Source organism: Tachyglossus aculeatus, chromosome 6 (assembly GCF_015852505.1).
Source record: "Tachyglossus aculeatus isolate mTacAcu1 chromosome 6, mTacAcu1.pri, whole genome shotgun sequence".
Taxonomy (NCBI): domain Eukaryota; kingdom Metazoa; phylum Chordata; class Mammalia; order Monotremata; family Tachyglossidae; genus Tachyglossus; species Tachyglossus aculeatus.
In genome coordinates this window covers 26,182,522-26,198,662 of record NC_052071.1, presented here as the reverse complement: position 1 = coordinate 26,198,662, position 16,141 = coordinate 26,182,522, and the positions used below count along the sequence as shown (strand labels likewise).

The window sequence follows — 16,141 nt, the reverse complement described above, 5'->3', positions numbered from 1 at the left end:
GGGACAGTACAATATGATAGAGTTGGTAGACCACATACCTACCCATGAGGAGCTTGCAGTCTACAGGAGAGACAGACATTAATGTAACAACTTCATTTTGTAATCCCAAACTCCTTGTACATCCCAAATGGGCACTTAATACTGTTACAACTGCTGCTGTCATCCCTGAAGCAGTTTTGGGGTTCAAGTCAAATGAGCTGCCTCCCTATGAGAGGTGACTTCTAACTTTGTGAAAACGCCACCTCCAGAGGCTTTGCTGGTTTCTAACTGGATACAAATGAGGGACTGTTTCCTCTTAGTGCAGGGTTTCCTTTATGTTCCTCAAAGAGAAGCAGTGGGGCCTAGTGGATAGAGAACAGGCCTGCGAGTCAGAAGGATCTAGGTTCTAATCTCAGCTCCACCATTATCCACTGTGTGACTACGGGTAAGTCACTTCACTTTTCTGTGCCTCAGTTACCTGTAAAATAGGGATTAAGGACTCTGAGTCCCATGTGGGATATGGACTGTGTCCACCCTGATTAGCTTGTATCTGTCCCAGCACTTAGTATAGTCCTCGGCACGTTATAAGTGCTTAACAAATGGCATTAAAGAAAAGGTCACATCTAGGCTTGAACTGCACCCAGTGACATTCATTCATTCAATCATATTTATTGAGCGCTTACTGTGTGCAGAGCACTGTACTAAGTGCTTGGGAAGTACAAGTTGGCAACATATAGAGATGGTCCCTACCCAACAACGGGCTCACAGTCTAGACGGGGACATGTCCGACAGGCGGATGTCTCTAAACAGCACACATTTCATGCATTCCCTAGGCTGCAAATTTGGTTTAGTTTATACGCTGCAACAGCCAGGAAGAATTTCAATTGGTAATTGAGTCGTTTCTTTTGGCTACATGCTATATTTTATGAAAAAGGCTATTTTCTAAGAAAATATAACCTACCATTGTTCAATTCACCATATTTGAACTTGGAATGGGAAATTAAGCTCAAATATGGATATTTCGTACGATGTTTGACCACGTAAATGGGCTGCAACCACCAACTTGCCTTGCTTTACCCTCTATCCTCTCACATTGCACAAGGGAAAGTGCTTATGTTTTCCAAGCTAATGCAATATGGGTAATATCTAAAGAAAAGTGTTTCTGCAGTAGAATGCCAGGGACTGGATAATGCAAAGCTTCTAGTCACAGAGTAAAGAAGCAGTGTGGTCTAGTGGATGGGCCATAGTCCTGGGAGTCAGAAGGACTTGTGTGTTCTGCTCAATAAATATGACTGAATTAATGACCTGGGTTCTAATCTCAGCTTTGCAATTGTCCGCTGTGTGACCTTAGGCAAGTCACTTAACTTCTCTGTGCCTCAGTTACCTATAAAATGGAGATTAAGACTGTGAGCCCCATGTAGGACAGGGACTGTATCCTACCTGAGTACAGTGCCTGGCACCTAAGCTCTTATCAAATACCATTAAAAAAAAATAAAATAAAGGTCAGATTTCCCCTCCTATTGTCTGTGGGATTCTAAAAAAAAACAAAAAGCACTTCAGGTCCACCCTTTTTATACCTGCAGTTTAAGAGAGAGGTCTGTGAAAAATGAACCAATCTGAGCACAAATATTAAGTACGTGAAGCCCAGAGAGACCAAATTATGTTTTCTTCCCCAGTTAAACTAGGGGACTGACAACGGTGTCTGCAGGACAAATTTTCTTGTTACTGGCTGAATGCCTGAGCTATTTTGATTCAATATCAGACAAGACATTTAACAACTCCTTGACACACCGTGCTAATTACAAGATTAGCACCATCTCATTCGAACATCAGAGCAGATGCCTGCATTCCTCCTGAAAAAAAGTTCTGCAGTTAATTTAAAGGGAATTACTTTAACAGATTTTGAAAATGGATGTAATTATGAAAGAAATCCATAAATATTGAATTGCCCTCTAATTAACCGTGGTAAAATAAGGCAGAGAGAGGTGGAGCTGGGCTGCAGGGTTTGTGGATGAGCAGGTGTTGTAGTGCATTTCCGAAACAGCTAGAAGACATTATAGTGATCTACGCTTGGGACCCACTGTCAGCTACATTTGAGTGCCCAGGAGCCCAACTAAAGTGAGTCAGTCAAGGATGCTTCAAACCACCCCTGCCCACAGGGGGTCTATTATTAATCTTAATTAAACCCCACACTGTTGAATTGAGGGCAGGGTGGTCCTGATAATTTATGGAAACTTGCTACTTGCCTCAGTTCTCTGGGAGAAGGAAAGAAATGAGCTAGGGGGCTTTAGGGTGGACGGGTCGCCTACCCATGATGACGAGTCTAAATCTTTCCAAGGGGCCCAGGTTTGTGGCCTCTGGAAAAGTGAGGCCAGACCAATTAATCCATGTCCTCTATCCAGTTCTGTGGTTGAGATAGTAACAGACCTGCCCCAGCCATGGGAGGGATCATATTTTGCTTTCGCAACATTCCTTTGAGGTGTGAAACAGTGCTTGACACATGGTGAGTGCTTAACAAATACCATAATTATTACAATAAGGAAAACGGCAGGAATTATTACCCCAATTGTCAAGATATGGAAACTGAGGCTGAACTGGGACTAGAATTCAGGTTTCCAAAAGCCCCGTTCCTCTACACTGCCACAGAGACAGCCAAAATGAGGTCATTCCTCACATGATAGCAGAAGGTGGATTTCACCATGCACCCCCAAGAGAGCCACTAAATCTCAGGTCCTGTGGGGAGAGGGCCACCATGAAAGAAGAGTAATTACGGAGTGAATCCAGTGTCGGAGGGTTGCTAAAAACAGGATGGTTCACATTTGTCGATGAAAACTAGTCACCTTTGTTCTCTCTGGTCAGTCGGTCTGCCATATCCCAGTGCTCATAACTCCTCAGGACGTTGTTAGTGATGTTTACGTGACTGGCAGCCATGTGGTGAATTCTCTGCGGGATGGTTACGGTGCCTGAAGACGATGAGCCTCCGGTTCCGGCACTGCTCCCCACAGAGCTGACTGGGGATGGGCTGAGAGACATGGGAGACGGAGTTTCTGTGCTCCTAGGAAAGGGAGCAGAGAATTATTCTTTCAAGCCTGTCACTTGGCTTCTCTCACAGAATTTTTCTAACCTGAAAAATAAAGCCCTCCCTCTAGCCATGACATTTTCTGTCGGCACGCACTTTTCTCCTTTTGTTTGAAACAAAAGGAGCGTTGTAAACCAGAAAGGCGGCTTTAATCCTCCCCACAAATGAACCTCTTACTTAAAATAGATGTAACAAATATAGCAATCTTTTAGAAAAAGAAATATCTCATAGCTATAATGGTTTTTCTACCTGCTGCCAGGAGTGGCTATTGGCAGTTAGAAAACACTCAATGTGCAATATTGGCCTATTATCAAAGCATTTTGTGGAAACCACAATGACAGTTTGCTACAAATACAGTCACCACAATAAGCAAAGTGCAATCCTTAAAAGCACCCCGTAGAGCCGTATTAGGAAGTCTGGGTAGAGTCGGATTGTGACTATCTCTATAGGATTCTTTAAGTCTTGCTATGGAGATTTCCTTTTAATTGCCGACAGTTCATCTGCACACTGGTTTATAAAGAGCAGTGTTTTGAGTTACCTACTTAGTGCAGTACTAATGTTCTAATATAGATTTTCTTTTAATTCTAACACCAGCAATTAGGAATCACCTGCTGGCTGCAAACTGCCTGGAGGTCATCTGCAGCAATCTCACATGTTTAGAACTGCATGGCAGAAAATTCTCCGCAAGGCTGTTCCCTGAGAAAATGGGCTTATACAAACGCCATCGGGGTCTTTAAATTCCCCACCTTCCCTCATCCCTATTTTGGACCCTTTACCAAGACAAATATATTGGACTATCATGAAAGCGCGCCCCAAGAAAGGAAGGTTAACAACTGCATTTTGTCGAGGAAAGCAGTGTCCATCACTTGAGAGAAATACTGCTTCTTTGTTTTTTGCTTTTTTTCTCTCCATGTTGCTAAATCCTTTAAAATAAGCATGGGAATGGGAATGATCACAGCCTACTGAAAAGGCCAGCAGTTAATATCTGCCTATAGGATGGATGTATTGCATGATAGAGTGAAACAAATGTTTTATCTGAAGTGCCCAGATTGTAATGCACAGAAAGCATAATTGTTATTAGTATTAAACCTGGGAGCAATTAACAATCACACACTGTCAGTGGGTTCAAGGAAGTTCTGCTTTAACCACTTAGGATAAGTGGCATATTTCTACACACAAAGAATCATCTCCCTTTGATTTATTTGGGGCTGTAGGGGAATCTATAACTGCTATAATTCAAACCTTATGCCCATGTATCTCTGTACCCACATTCGTCTCACACTTGTCTAGTGCAAGATGAGGTGAGATTTTTCCTACCATATTGCTATAGAGTAACTAGAAGCCATTGTTCTTGTAGGCAAGCATCGAGATATATCAAGTTTCCTGGTGAAAGGGTAGTATATTATGTCATTTGCTGTTTTGGAAACCTAAGCCAATGGGATCTAGGGACAGTGGGGTCAAATGAGGATAAAAGAGCAGTTTCCTCATTGGATTTCTTCATTTCTGTCAGATTACAAAGGCTCCATTTCATTATCAATCATTTCTTTCCAAGCCAGGCTCTGGGAGAAAGGAGCAGTGACTTCTAAGTTAGTTTACTTTAACTCTACTAATCTTTAAAAGAAACTCTAGCTTAATTAGATGCCCCCAAATGCCTGACTAGGTCTAAAAAGTCATGGGGAAAATCGACTCTCACACTATTGTTGATTGCTTACAGCAGCCAGAAAGGCTTTCATTTGAGCACAGGGCCCTGTTCCGACTGCCAAGGTGGGTAAAGACCATCCTTTTAGAGCATCTCAAACAGGGCGGCGCCTGGAGCAAAATGGGTGGGAAATGTCTATGCCCTGGCAACTGTGTCACCTCCATGCCAGGCTGGGCTCCGAAACTAGCAGCACTCGACTCCGCGATGGGCCAATGGGAAGGAAAAGCTGACCCCCAAAACAAATCAGGGTCTAGATTTGCTAGGGAGAAGAGAATGCTAAGGGGAGACTCAAGGACGGCCTCCACGTGCATGGGGAATTATTGTTCAGAAGCTGCTACTTTCCCTCCCCGCTATGGACAGAAAAGGAAATGGGTTAAAACTGTGGACTGAGTGATTTAGGCTAGGTGTGACATAAGCTCGTTGTGGGCAGGGAATGTGTCCTTTTATTGTTTATATCTACTCTCCCAAGTGCTTAGTACAGTGCTCAGTGCACAGTAAGTGCTCAATAAATACGACTGACTGAACACCACTCTTACTCTGAAAGTTGGAGGCTCTGGATGGGCTGCTGAGCTCATCGAAGGGTGCTCCTTTACGTCACCTCGCTAAGAGGCAGGGCAATTGAGCTTACGATCTTTGTAGCACACATCTAGGCTCTGGAAAGTCTGTGTTGTTTATAGAAGTGGCCTTGTGAGGCGATGATGCTACTCTGCATTATTCATAAGGATCTTTAGTCTGAGAGCTCTCTCGCAACAATTACCGCATTTTAACCTCGTAATAGCTTTGTGGAGGGGCAGCCAACCCTGCACCCAGTTTAAAGATGAGGAGTGTGAAGCACAGAGAGGTTAACTTCTGTGACTTGCCTAAATTCACCCAGCAGGCCAGTGGAATAGCCGGGACTAGACTCAGACCCACATACTTCCCACAAAAATGTGCTACTTCCTTCTTGCTCTCCTTCAGCTTTTAAATTAACAGGGAATGTTTTTTCCTCGGCCTTTTCATTTGTATCTTCAATTTTAATGAATTTTGGGGAAAACAATAGCTCCATTTCCTAACCAAATGAAGCATCAATATCAGAGTAGAACCTAGAGCCTACCTTGAAAGTGATAAATTAAAATGGGATTATAGTTTTTTTGTGGTATTTGTTAAGCTATATGGGCCAAGCTCTGTACTAAGCACTGGGGAAGATACAAGCTAATCATGCTGGACATAGGTCCATGTCCCATTTGGGGCTCACAGAAAGAATCCCCATTTTACAGATGAGGTAACTGAGGCCCAGAGAAGTTACGTGACTCACCCAAGGTCACACAGTAGACAAGTGGTGGAGCTGGATTAGAACCCAAATCCTTCTGACTCCCAGGCCCAAACTCTCTCCACTAGGCCATGCTGGTTTCTGGCATGGAACTTTTCACTCATTTTTAATGATTTATCAATCTTAAAGTAGGTTTCTTTAATTCTTCAACTCCTCCATGTAATGGACATTCTAATATATAACTATTCAGAAAAAGGTAGCAAGGTAATCCACCTCACGAAAAACACCAGAGTCATCTGAATGGCTTTGACTTTTGGAAGGAAGTAAAAAATATGCTTTATGGAGGTGTGTTAAAGAATTTCAGGGATTCTTCTGTTAAATCTTACGAGGGAGTGGAAAAATTATAGCTAGATGATCCTCCTCTCCATATAAATATGTTGCCGACTTGTATTTCCCAAGCGCTTAGTCCAGTGCTCTGCACACAGTAAGCACTCAATAAATACGATTGAATGAATGACAGCCTGTGTCCAACCTGATTTGCTTGTATCCACTGTAGTGCTTGGCTCATAGTAAGCTCTTAATATTTATTACTCTATTTTATTTGTACATATTCTATTTATTTTATTTTGTTAATATGTTTTGTTTTGTTCTCTGTCTCCCCCTTCTAGACTGTGAGCCCGCTGTTGGGTAGGGACTGTCTCTGTTGCCAACTTGTACTTCCCAAGCGCTTAGTACAGTGCTCTGCACACAGTAAGCGCTCAATAAATATGATTGGATGAATGAATGAATAAAGGGAGATGAGTGCCAAGACATGGTTGGCCACGTTCCTGGAGCTCCTTCCTTCAGAAGCAGCATGGCTTACTGGAAAGAGCACAAGCTTGGGAGTCAGAGGTCACGGGTCCTAATCCGGGCTCTACTAGTTGTCAGCTGTGTGACTTTGGGCAAGTCACTTAACTTCTCTGTGCCTCAGTTACCTCATCTGTAAAATGGGGATTAAGACTGTGAGCCCCACGTGGGACAACCTGATTACCTTGTATCTACCCCAGCGCTTAGAACAGTGCTTGGCACATACTAAGTACTTAACGAATATTATTATAATTATTAATACTTGAGATAAGTGAGGTAGTAGATGGGAAAGTACTTTGGAAAAGTGTGACAACTCACACCTGCTCCTCCCCTCTCCAGTCACTGTAATGGGGTCTTTAGAATTCTCACAACCATGATCCAGCAAGGAAACTAAAGAAAGATAACCTAGAAGGGAAAAGAGATGGGACTCCCTACTCTTCTTTCTTTGAAAAAGTTCTTAGTCTTTCAATTTCAAGTCTGAGGCTTGTACAATTAGACTACATCATCTTCCAGTTTCTGAAACTGAATCTAACTATCCAACTCATCCTCATAAAAACACGAATTTGGGGAAGTGTTCGGGATCCCAAAATAAGGTTTTCAGAGTAGAGTGTTGCATATCATCATGTTATATGATTTTGGGTCAGTGCTTTAGTATTGATATAAAAATCATCATGGAGCCATAGATAATTGGTTGACTAAGTACCTTCACATTTTTATCATAGTCATGGCTTTAGTTTTATTAAACTGCACGTACCATGTATCAGTGAATATTTCATTGTTCTTTCATTACTAAGCGAATCACTGAAAAATCATGGCAATAGAGATTAACTTTACTTTGCTTCCCTGAAATGATTTGGTTCTTCGAGATAATTAACAGATACTTTTTTGGTCACCATTTGGATTAAAGATCAAATAGTTAAAGATTGGATATCAAACCACATTAATTTTTTTGTCCTGCTGTTAGATTGAAACCTGACTGGGACTTTTTTTGGGTGGGGGTAGGGGGGGAAGGCGGGAGAATTGCCCTGATGTAAAAATGGACCTTCACTCCTGAGCTGTCAATGCAAGTGTATTTTCAAGTTATTCAATTGCTCATTTTCATGAAGAAGCAATTTTCTCAGAAAATACTTACTTTCCATTACCTCCCCATGGAGATGGTGCTTGAGAGGCTTTTGAAGAATTCTAAAATAAAAAAAAGAGGAAAAAAAGGAAGCAGGAAAATGAGGAAACATTTCTTCTATTAATTCAGAAACAGATGCAAGTATGATTTTAAAGTGCATTAATATTGATTACAGCATCCCCTGTTGCCTCCTGTTTCCGTAGCAAGAACTGAGATTTATGCAGAAAAGTTAGCCCGATATACAGTACCCAATGAAAATAGCTGGTTGGGATAATTACTGGGCTCCAATCATACCCATGAAAGTCACTTGATGACAGAAGTGATGTACTGAAAGGCCCAGTGAAATGGAAATCAGTTTTCATACATAGAGGGGTTTAATTATCTTCCTCTGAAATTTATTCTGCTAAATAAGCTCCTCAGAGTGCAGGAAGCTTTTCACCTTTAGTGTGAGCTGCAAACTTTTTACATTGGGTTAGGAGAGTGGGGCAGGCCGGCGAAAAGCTGGAAGACTGTGCTGGTTAGGCCTCGTTTGTCTTGGAACACATTACGTAGCTATAATTGAGTATTCTGATAACATAGGATGAGGTGAGGGAAGGGCAGATCGCTTTTGAATCGCCTAGATGTTGTGAGTTAAACTAAAGGCAATACCAGTTGAACGGGTTTCCATTTTCCTTTTTTGAACAATTTACTGGTGCACAGCTGCATTTCATTTAAAAGCCAAGAAAAAAAGTTTTGCATTTTGTCTCCTGATGAAGTTGTGATCTCTAAGTGGTGGGAGTGTCAAAATATTTTTTTTTAAATCTGCCAGAGCTAGAGTAGTGGAAATCATCCTGATTGCAACGGACTTGATTTGGGGATGCAGCATAAGGCAGCTGGTATTTCTTGCCTTTAAAGCATCACGCCTGGTCGCTATTGGCTTTGGCTGATTCCGTATAGGAAGGCTGGGATGGGGCAACACCATGCAGGTAACTGATTTCCCAAGTCTCAGCAGAAAAAAAAGGTTCAGATATTCCCCAGTGGAAGCTGAAGCAAGGATCCAGTAGTAGCCAGATGGTACCCAGCCCCACAGTACTTATGTACAGAAATGCACAGAGGCCCTGGGTTCTAATCCCAGCCCCACCACTTGTCTGCTGTGTGACTTTGAGCAAGTTACTTTATTTCTCTGTGCCTCCATTACTTCTGTAAAATGGGATTCGGACTGTGAGCCCTACATGGGACAGGGACTGTGTCCAGCTGTATTATCTTGTATCTATCCCAGCACTTATTAGGCCTGGCACATAATAAGTGCTTAACTCATTCCAGGCAGGGAACATGTCTACCAACTCTGCTGTACTGTCCTCTCCCAAGTGTTTACTACAGTGCTCTGCACACAGTTAGTGCTCAATGAATACCATTCATTGATTGATTCATTAAGAAATACCATTAAAAAAATCTTATACTTTGTTACATCCCCCATCTGTAATTCCTTTCAGAATCTGCTTCCCCCATTAAACCATAATTTCTTTCAAGGCAGGGATCATGTCTCCAACTCTACTGTGCTCTCCCACGTGCTTAGTACTGTGGTCTGCACACAGTAAGTTCTCAATAAATACCACTGATGGATTGAATGATAGTGATTGAACACCTCAATGCCATCCTTTACTTCCAAGAAACTTACAAGGTGGTAGGTTGAAAAACAAAAGGAAGCATTTTTCCAAAAAGCAAGTAGTACACATATGGAATTTGTACTTCAGGATGACGTGCCAGCAGAAAATAACAAAAAAGGGGATAGATTCATGGTTGATAGTCATTTTGGGCAATTTGAGGCATATCAACTGGTACCCGAGGATGGATACCAAGAAGAGATGCTGTTGTCAGTGTTGGAGACACAGCCAGAGATTGCTGGATCACCAGAGATTGCTGGACCACCAGTCTGACCCACTATGACAGGAACTGTCCCCTAAAATTGTTTTTCTTTAAAAAATGTAATTTATCTTTTAAAATGTTCTTGCAGACTCACTAAGAGTTACTGCTGGTGCATCAATTCAAACGAGAGTCAAAATGAGAAGGAGCATTGCTTACTATATAGAGCACAGGCCTGGAAGTTGGAAAGACCTGGGTTCTAATCCCCACTCTCTCACTTTATCTGTTGTGTGAACTTGAGTAAGTCACTTAACTTCTCTATGCCTCAGTTACTCCATCTGTAAAATGGGGATTAAGACAGTGAGCCCCAGGTAGGGCAGGGACTATTAGCAGGCACCTGATTAGCTTGTATCTATGCAACACTTAGTATTGCATTATTATGTGCCTGACACATAATAAACTCCTAAAAAATAACCTTTAAAAAACAGACTGGACTTTTCTAATAGCAGAAACACTTTTGATACCAAAAGGCACCTATTTTGAAAAATCGACATTCAGTTTTTTTATTGGGGCCACCAGATTGGGAAGACATATCACGAGCCTGGCCCACCACAGCTCCTGATGTCCACACTTTCCCTCCACCTCAGGTAGTCCTTGCATTTATGGTTCTGCTTCTAGAGCACTTCTATTTTGAGAAGCAGCATGAACTAGGGGGAAGAACCCAGGCCTGGGCATCAGAGGACCTGGGGTCTAATCCTGGCTCTGCCACCTGCCTACTCTGAAACCTTGGGCAAGTCATTTCACTTCTATGGGCTTCCCTTTCCTCATCTGGGAGAAGCAGCGTGGCTTAGTGAAAGGAGCACGGGCTTGGACATTAGAGGTCGTAGGTTCTAATCCTGGCTCTGCCATTTGTGTGACTTTGGGAAAGGCACTTAACTTCTCTGTGCCTCAGTTACCTCATCTGTATAAGGGGGATTAAGACTGTAAACCCCACATGGGACAACCTGATAACCTTGTATCTATCCCACTGCTAAGAACAGTGCTTGGCACATAGTAAGCATTTAAAAAATACCATTATTATTATTATCTGTAAAATGAGGACTCAGTAATGCCTGTTGACCCTCCCTCTTGGACTGTGAGCCTCATGTCGGGGACAGGGACTGGTGTGCTACCTGATCATCTTGTAGATACCCCAGCGCTTTGTACAGTGCTTAGCTCAGAGTAAGTGCTTAACAAATCCCATCATCATTATTGTTATCAAATTATGACCCGCTCAACTTTGCTGTGGTGCAAGCAGGATGTTGGAGGAGGAAGTAGGTGCTCACAGCCTCTGCCAGAGGCTCAAGCCCAGAAGTGGCAGCCCTAGCTTGAACCACTCAAGAAGTCTGTATGCTGTTCTGTGTTCAACCATGTTTGGCTCCTCCCTACCTGTGATTTGACTTATGGGTTAAGCACCTAATAGTTTGCCTTATTTGAGGGATTTTAGCTGGCCACAATGTCTGATGTATAGCCCATGCCACACTGAATCTACTTGTTACGGTCTCTTATTTTTTCCTCGGGTCTACTGGAAAGACCAAATATGAGCTAATGAAAAAGGTTAAAGAATATACGTACATATATAAGAATGTTGAAAAAATATATATCTATATGTATGATATATACAAGCTACAGAGTTTCAGAGTATGGTCTAGATAGGAGTGAGCCTCACAATAGCTTGGTGAGGGTTGCTGTGTTGAGAAACCCATTCTTTTAGGATCCATTTTCCCCTATGCAGAAAGAGACGGTGGGCACAGGCCTCAATAAACAGACAGTAAATGCTCACCCAAAGGGCCTTCAGTGCAGGGAACTATAGGCGGTCAACTCTGACTACTGTAAACACGATTCGCAAATACCACTGCACCTGCCACAGGCCATTTTGTCAATCAGGAAAATATTTGTGAATTTGAACTATGTTACTCTCTATCCCCAGATCAAATAAAACCTCAACCTACTGCGGAGTCCCAGAGGAGGGGAGGTAGGGACACGGCTGAAATGAAAAAAGGTTCAGTCTTATGCAGGTGCAACCTTGCTGACAAAAGCCTCTTCTCTGTCACCTGATATTTAATAACACATCTGTCATATCTCATTAGTCATTTTATTCACCAGACATATCCCAATTATACGAAATAAGGATTACCTTAAAATATTCCATCAGTGATCTGGAGTACTTCATAGCATGGTCCTTCTTTAGTTTAAACATTCTCAAGTAGAGAAGTGATAAGCATCGATAGCTGTGTTAATTAGGAAAGGATTATGTTAATTCCAGTGTTTAATGAAACCTATAAACTGTAAAAAAAAAATGCTGTTCTGTATTTTGCAGATTCTCTCCTAAAGTTAGATTGGAAAACATAAGTAAATGAAGAAAAATTTAAAAAATGGGGGGAGAGCATTAAAATCTCATCTTGATAACAATATAAATTAGAAGACTAAATGTTTAGTCAGCTACTGAAGAAATCCATTAGTTATCCTTTAATAGTTTAATGGAAAACAAGAATAATGATCTGGCGTAAGATGCTTAAGTAATTCACTCGTTTTAAAGGCCTTCCTCAGGATTTTTGCTGTTTCCACATTGTCTGTGGGACTCACCATAAAACTGCTAGTTTCTTGTCACCTTCTGTGGCAGAGGAGCCTGTGAAATTCTTGAGTCTCATTGCATACCTATGGGAAAGGTGAGGAGAACCAAAATTGGACATTAGGTTCTTAGAGTACTTTTATTCCTTTTTTCCCCCTCTAGATAAGATGCTTCAAAATTGAGAATGCTTTGTTTTGTGTCGGAGAACGGACCACAGGATAATGACCCAGACATACTCTGTCTATAAATATGTAATGATAACAGTCTAAGCATTTCACCATGATGGGAATGATGGAACATCCAGAAATCAGCCCCAGGGAACTAAATAGAATCCTGAGCCCATTTTCTGGGACAATGCTGTGAAATATTTTGAGTCTCTAAATGCTGCAGAAATAATGTTTCTGGGAATGTTTTACCTGAACAACACTATTAGTTTTCAATGAATGGTGAGCAAAAATAAAAATGTAGGTCTCAGCTCTGTTCATGACAGAAGAGGTAAATAACATGCAACTAGGTCCGACTTTTGTAGCACAGTGGGGTTTGAAGAACACGTTTAAAAAGCCCGGCCTAATCGCACCAGAAAGTCTTTTTAAGATATCTTCTCTGGAAAGAGATTTGAACAAAGGAAAGATCAGGTTCACTGATTTTAAAATTCTGCCTCCATTAATTTATATCTTTGTCTGTTTTCCCTTTCCTTTCTTTTTAATTGTTCCTGCCCCACATTTGGGGTGATAAAAGGTCCAGGAGTTCTGGATTGGTTTTTTTTTTCCCTCCTTAACTGAACAGACTCCATTCCCTGCATTTAGGCTCTTGAAAATCAATTCATTGCATAAAATCATTGTTCTGAGCCTTAATGCAATTTCACAGGTACTTGTGTTAGAATAAGTAATAGGGTTCAGCGTTGCACAAGAAAGTTTAAAGGTATGCAGGCAGCCCTGATGAATTCTCATTTGCAAGGAGGTAATGGAGTCAGGCTCCTACCGTTCTGCAGCCACCGGTTTGTTTGCTAACAGCACTTTCCTCTAGTGTCTCGGATCTCTATCCCTATTGCTCTTTGCTAACTGCTCCCATCCAGCTGAATGGACCCTTTCAAACAGAAGGTCCTGTGGACTTGATATGTGGCCCCTCTTGTCAGCCACAGTATTAAGCAAAGGCATTTTTATCGTGCCACAAAGCTACCTGATCCTGACGCTGGGTCCTGGAAATATCAAGTCATTGTGATGCCCCAGTTGTTTTCCCAGATACATTTCTATAGCAGGTACCCAAGTCTCAGAGCAACTATAATCCCTGAAATGAAGAAAACGGGACTTGCTCTGCAGCCAAAATAACGCAGGGGAGAAAGTAATAAATAACTTCCTCCACACCACTTAAAATCTACCTTCACATTACATTTGCCATCTACTTGCAATCCACATCTGAAGCAACAAGTTAGTGTATCTTCAGCTGCTTCATATCGACCCAGAGAATGACATATCCCACCCCAATTTTCCAGGTAGACATTATCCTGAATTCCAAATACCTAAAGATGTTGGCTGAAACATCTGAATCTGAAATTATTGGGGATTGGCCAATGGGTTTGCTCCCCTTCCCGTGTGTCAGTTACGGCACAGCAGATGGATGGACCTCTGACATGGGCAAAGTGGCACGAAGAAGGGATGGAGATTTTGCTTGACTCGCCCTACTTTTGAGGGGTTCACTTGGATCTGCAGATGCTCCGTGAACATCATTTTGCTTATTTAGTTCCCTCTTTCTTTTGATCTTCCAGAGTGCACACCAGGATGGCATGCAAGCTAAAGTTTGCCAATTGTTGGTTGGAAAATGAAGCAGCACCTTCTGATTTGTTATAGTTTATGTAAATACACGCTTAGTCACAATGTAAAACATGAACAGCATTATAGGCTGAGACACCAGGAGGGTTACCGAAATAACAGCCTGTGATGGGAAAAACAAAAAACAAAACAAAACCAATGCTTTGCCCAATTAAGAAAAATGGAGTAAAAACTATTTTAGAGAAGTGATTTTCCAGATATGACTGGTTGATTTTTCAAATACTAATTTGGTTATTGTTGTTCTCTAAAGCTACCCACAAGGTTGACTCCATGGTTTAAACCAACAATCCAGGACGATTTCATTTAAAAAATGAGTAAATGAAGATAACCCATTTTGGAGTAAATTATTCTTTCCCCTGCCTTCCTGCCCCTCATTCAAAAATGGTTCTCTCCAGCTGTGACCTTAAATGTCAAGTCTCAGTTTGCAGCAATTTTTTATAACCAAGTTATAAGCTCCTGGAAAATAGGGTTTATAATATAAATCCTGATGGACATACTTTAATGTTTTGAATGATAAAACTACACCTTTTAAAAGACAAGTGTCACTGCCAAACGGTGAAATTACTATACTTTACTTCCACCCACTACATTTCAAATTTAATTTTATGAATATTGCAAATTATAACACTCACATTATAACCTCTAAAGGGGATCATTTATAAAAGCAGTGTCCATCAATTATAAATTTTCCATGACATTACTAAAATGGCAAGAACTAATTATGATGACTTCTGAGATAAAGATGCCTTGGACAAACCATTAATATGTTGAAATGATATTTTTTAAAACATAGCAGGTTCTAATTATGACTGAAATGAGATTACAAAAACGATCACAGAAAGGGCATTAACCTGATGAGTTCTACAGTCTCTGAGTACATGGTGTATGGAGATTTTGCTTCTAGGGGATCTCGCTCCATAGCGTTGCCACATTCAATGAAGGAGAGGCCTGCATCGGCATAATTCACAGCTTTGCCAAACTTCTCCAGCTGAAATATGAAAACAACATAAAAAAGATGGTTCCTTTATTTCAGATAAACTGAAGGGATTACAACAGGGGGGAACCTGCCTGCTATTTTATACGGGACAGTGCCTCATTAAAAATGAGGGGACCTATTAAGCCGAACCGTACTTTGACCGATAACTTTGCTAGCTCGGATCTTCCATATTTCAGAACTTGTGAAGGTATGTCACACTGCTGCCGTTTGTCATGAAAAATGAGAATTGTAGTAAGACTGTTGACAAAAATTTCATCACATATTGTAAATGATGCCCAGAAATAGTGTCAGGAAGCTAAAAATATAGCACCACTAAATATTTTATTTTAGAATTTTATTGCAAAAGGATTTATCCATGATAATGGTCATGATTAAGCTGACTTAGACATACTGATTTCTTTTTTATGGGTAATGAATATTATAGATGACATTTTTATAGTGAGTATTTTATAACAGTATTTAACATTTTCAATTCTTGATAGCTGGCTGTAAGAATTCCACTAATATGTAAAAGAGCCAGTGATATATCTTTAGCTATTCAAATTTTCCATCCAAATATTTTTGATGTAACTGAACAGACCAGTTTACAAGGTGGTAGAGTAGTTGTCCATAACAACCGATTAAGTATGAAACGATAAATTTAGAGATCCATATTATTGTATTGCTAAAATGGCTCTGTTCAAAACAAAGAAGCAGTGTGGCCTGGAAGGCGGGGAAGAGAGCGAGAGCATGCACAAACACACACAGGACTGAGAATCAGAAGACCTGTGCCATCTAATCTGTGGTGAGTGAACATAACTTTTTGGTACATCAATTTCCTTATCTGTAAAATGGGGATAAGACACCTGTTTTCCCTCCCGCTTAGACTGAGAGCCCAGAGTGGGACAGGG

General features: G+C 41.1%; 1 protein-coding gene across 1 annotated transcript in view; it reads right to left on the bottom strand.

Annotated features, from left to right (window-relative positions):
• AFF2 (AF4/FMR2 family member 2) overlaps positions 1–16,141 on the bottom strand; it is a 361,545-nt gene that overhangs the window by 2,224 nt on the left and 343,180 nt on the right. The window contains exons 20-24 of the mRNA XM_038747704.1: positions 15,106–15,242; positions 12,440–12,511; positions 11,991–12,084; positions 7,985–8,034; positions 2,820–3,034 (exon numbers count right to left, since the gene is read on the bottom strand). Coding sequence (XP_038603632.1) covers positions 2,820–3,034; positions 7,985–8,034; positions 11,991–12,084; positions 12,440–12,511; positions 15,106–15,242 — 568 coding nt within the window. The remainder of the gene's footprint in view (positions 1–2,819; positions 3,035–7,984; positions 8,035–11,990; positions 12,085–12,439; positions 12,512–15,105; positions 15,243–16,141) is intronic.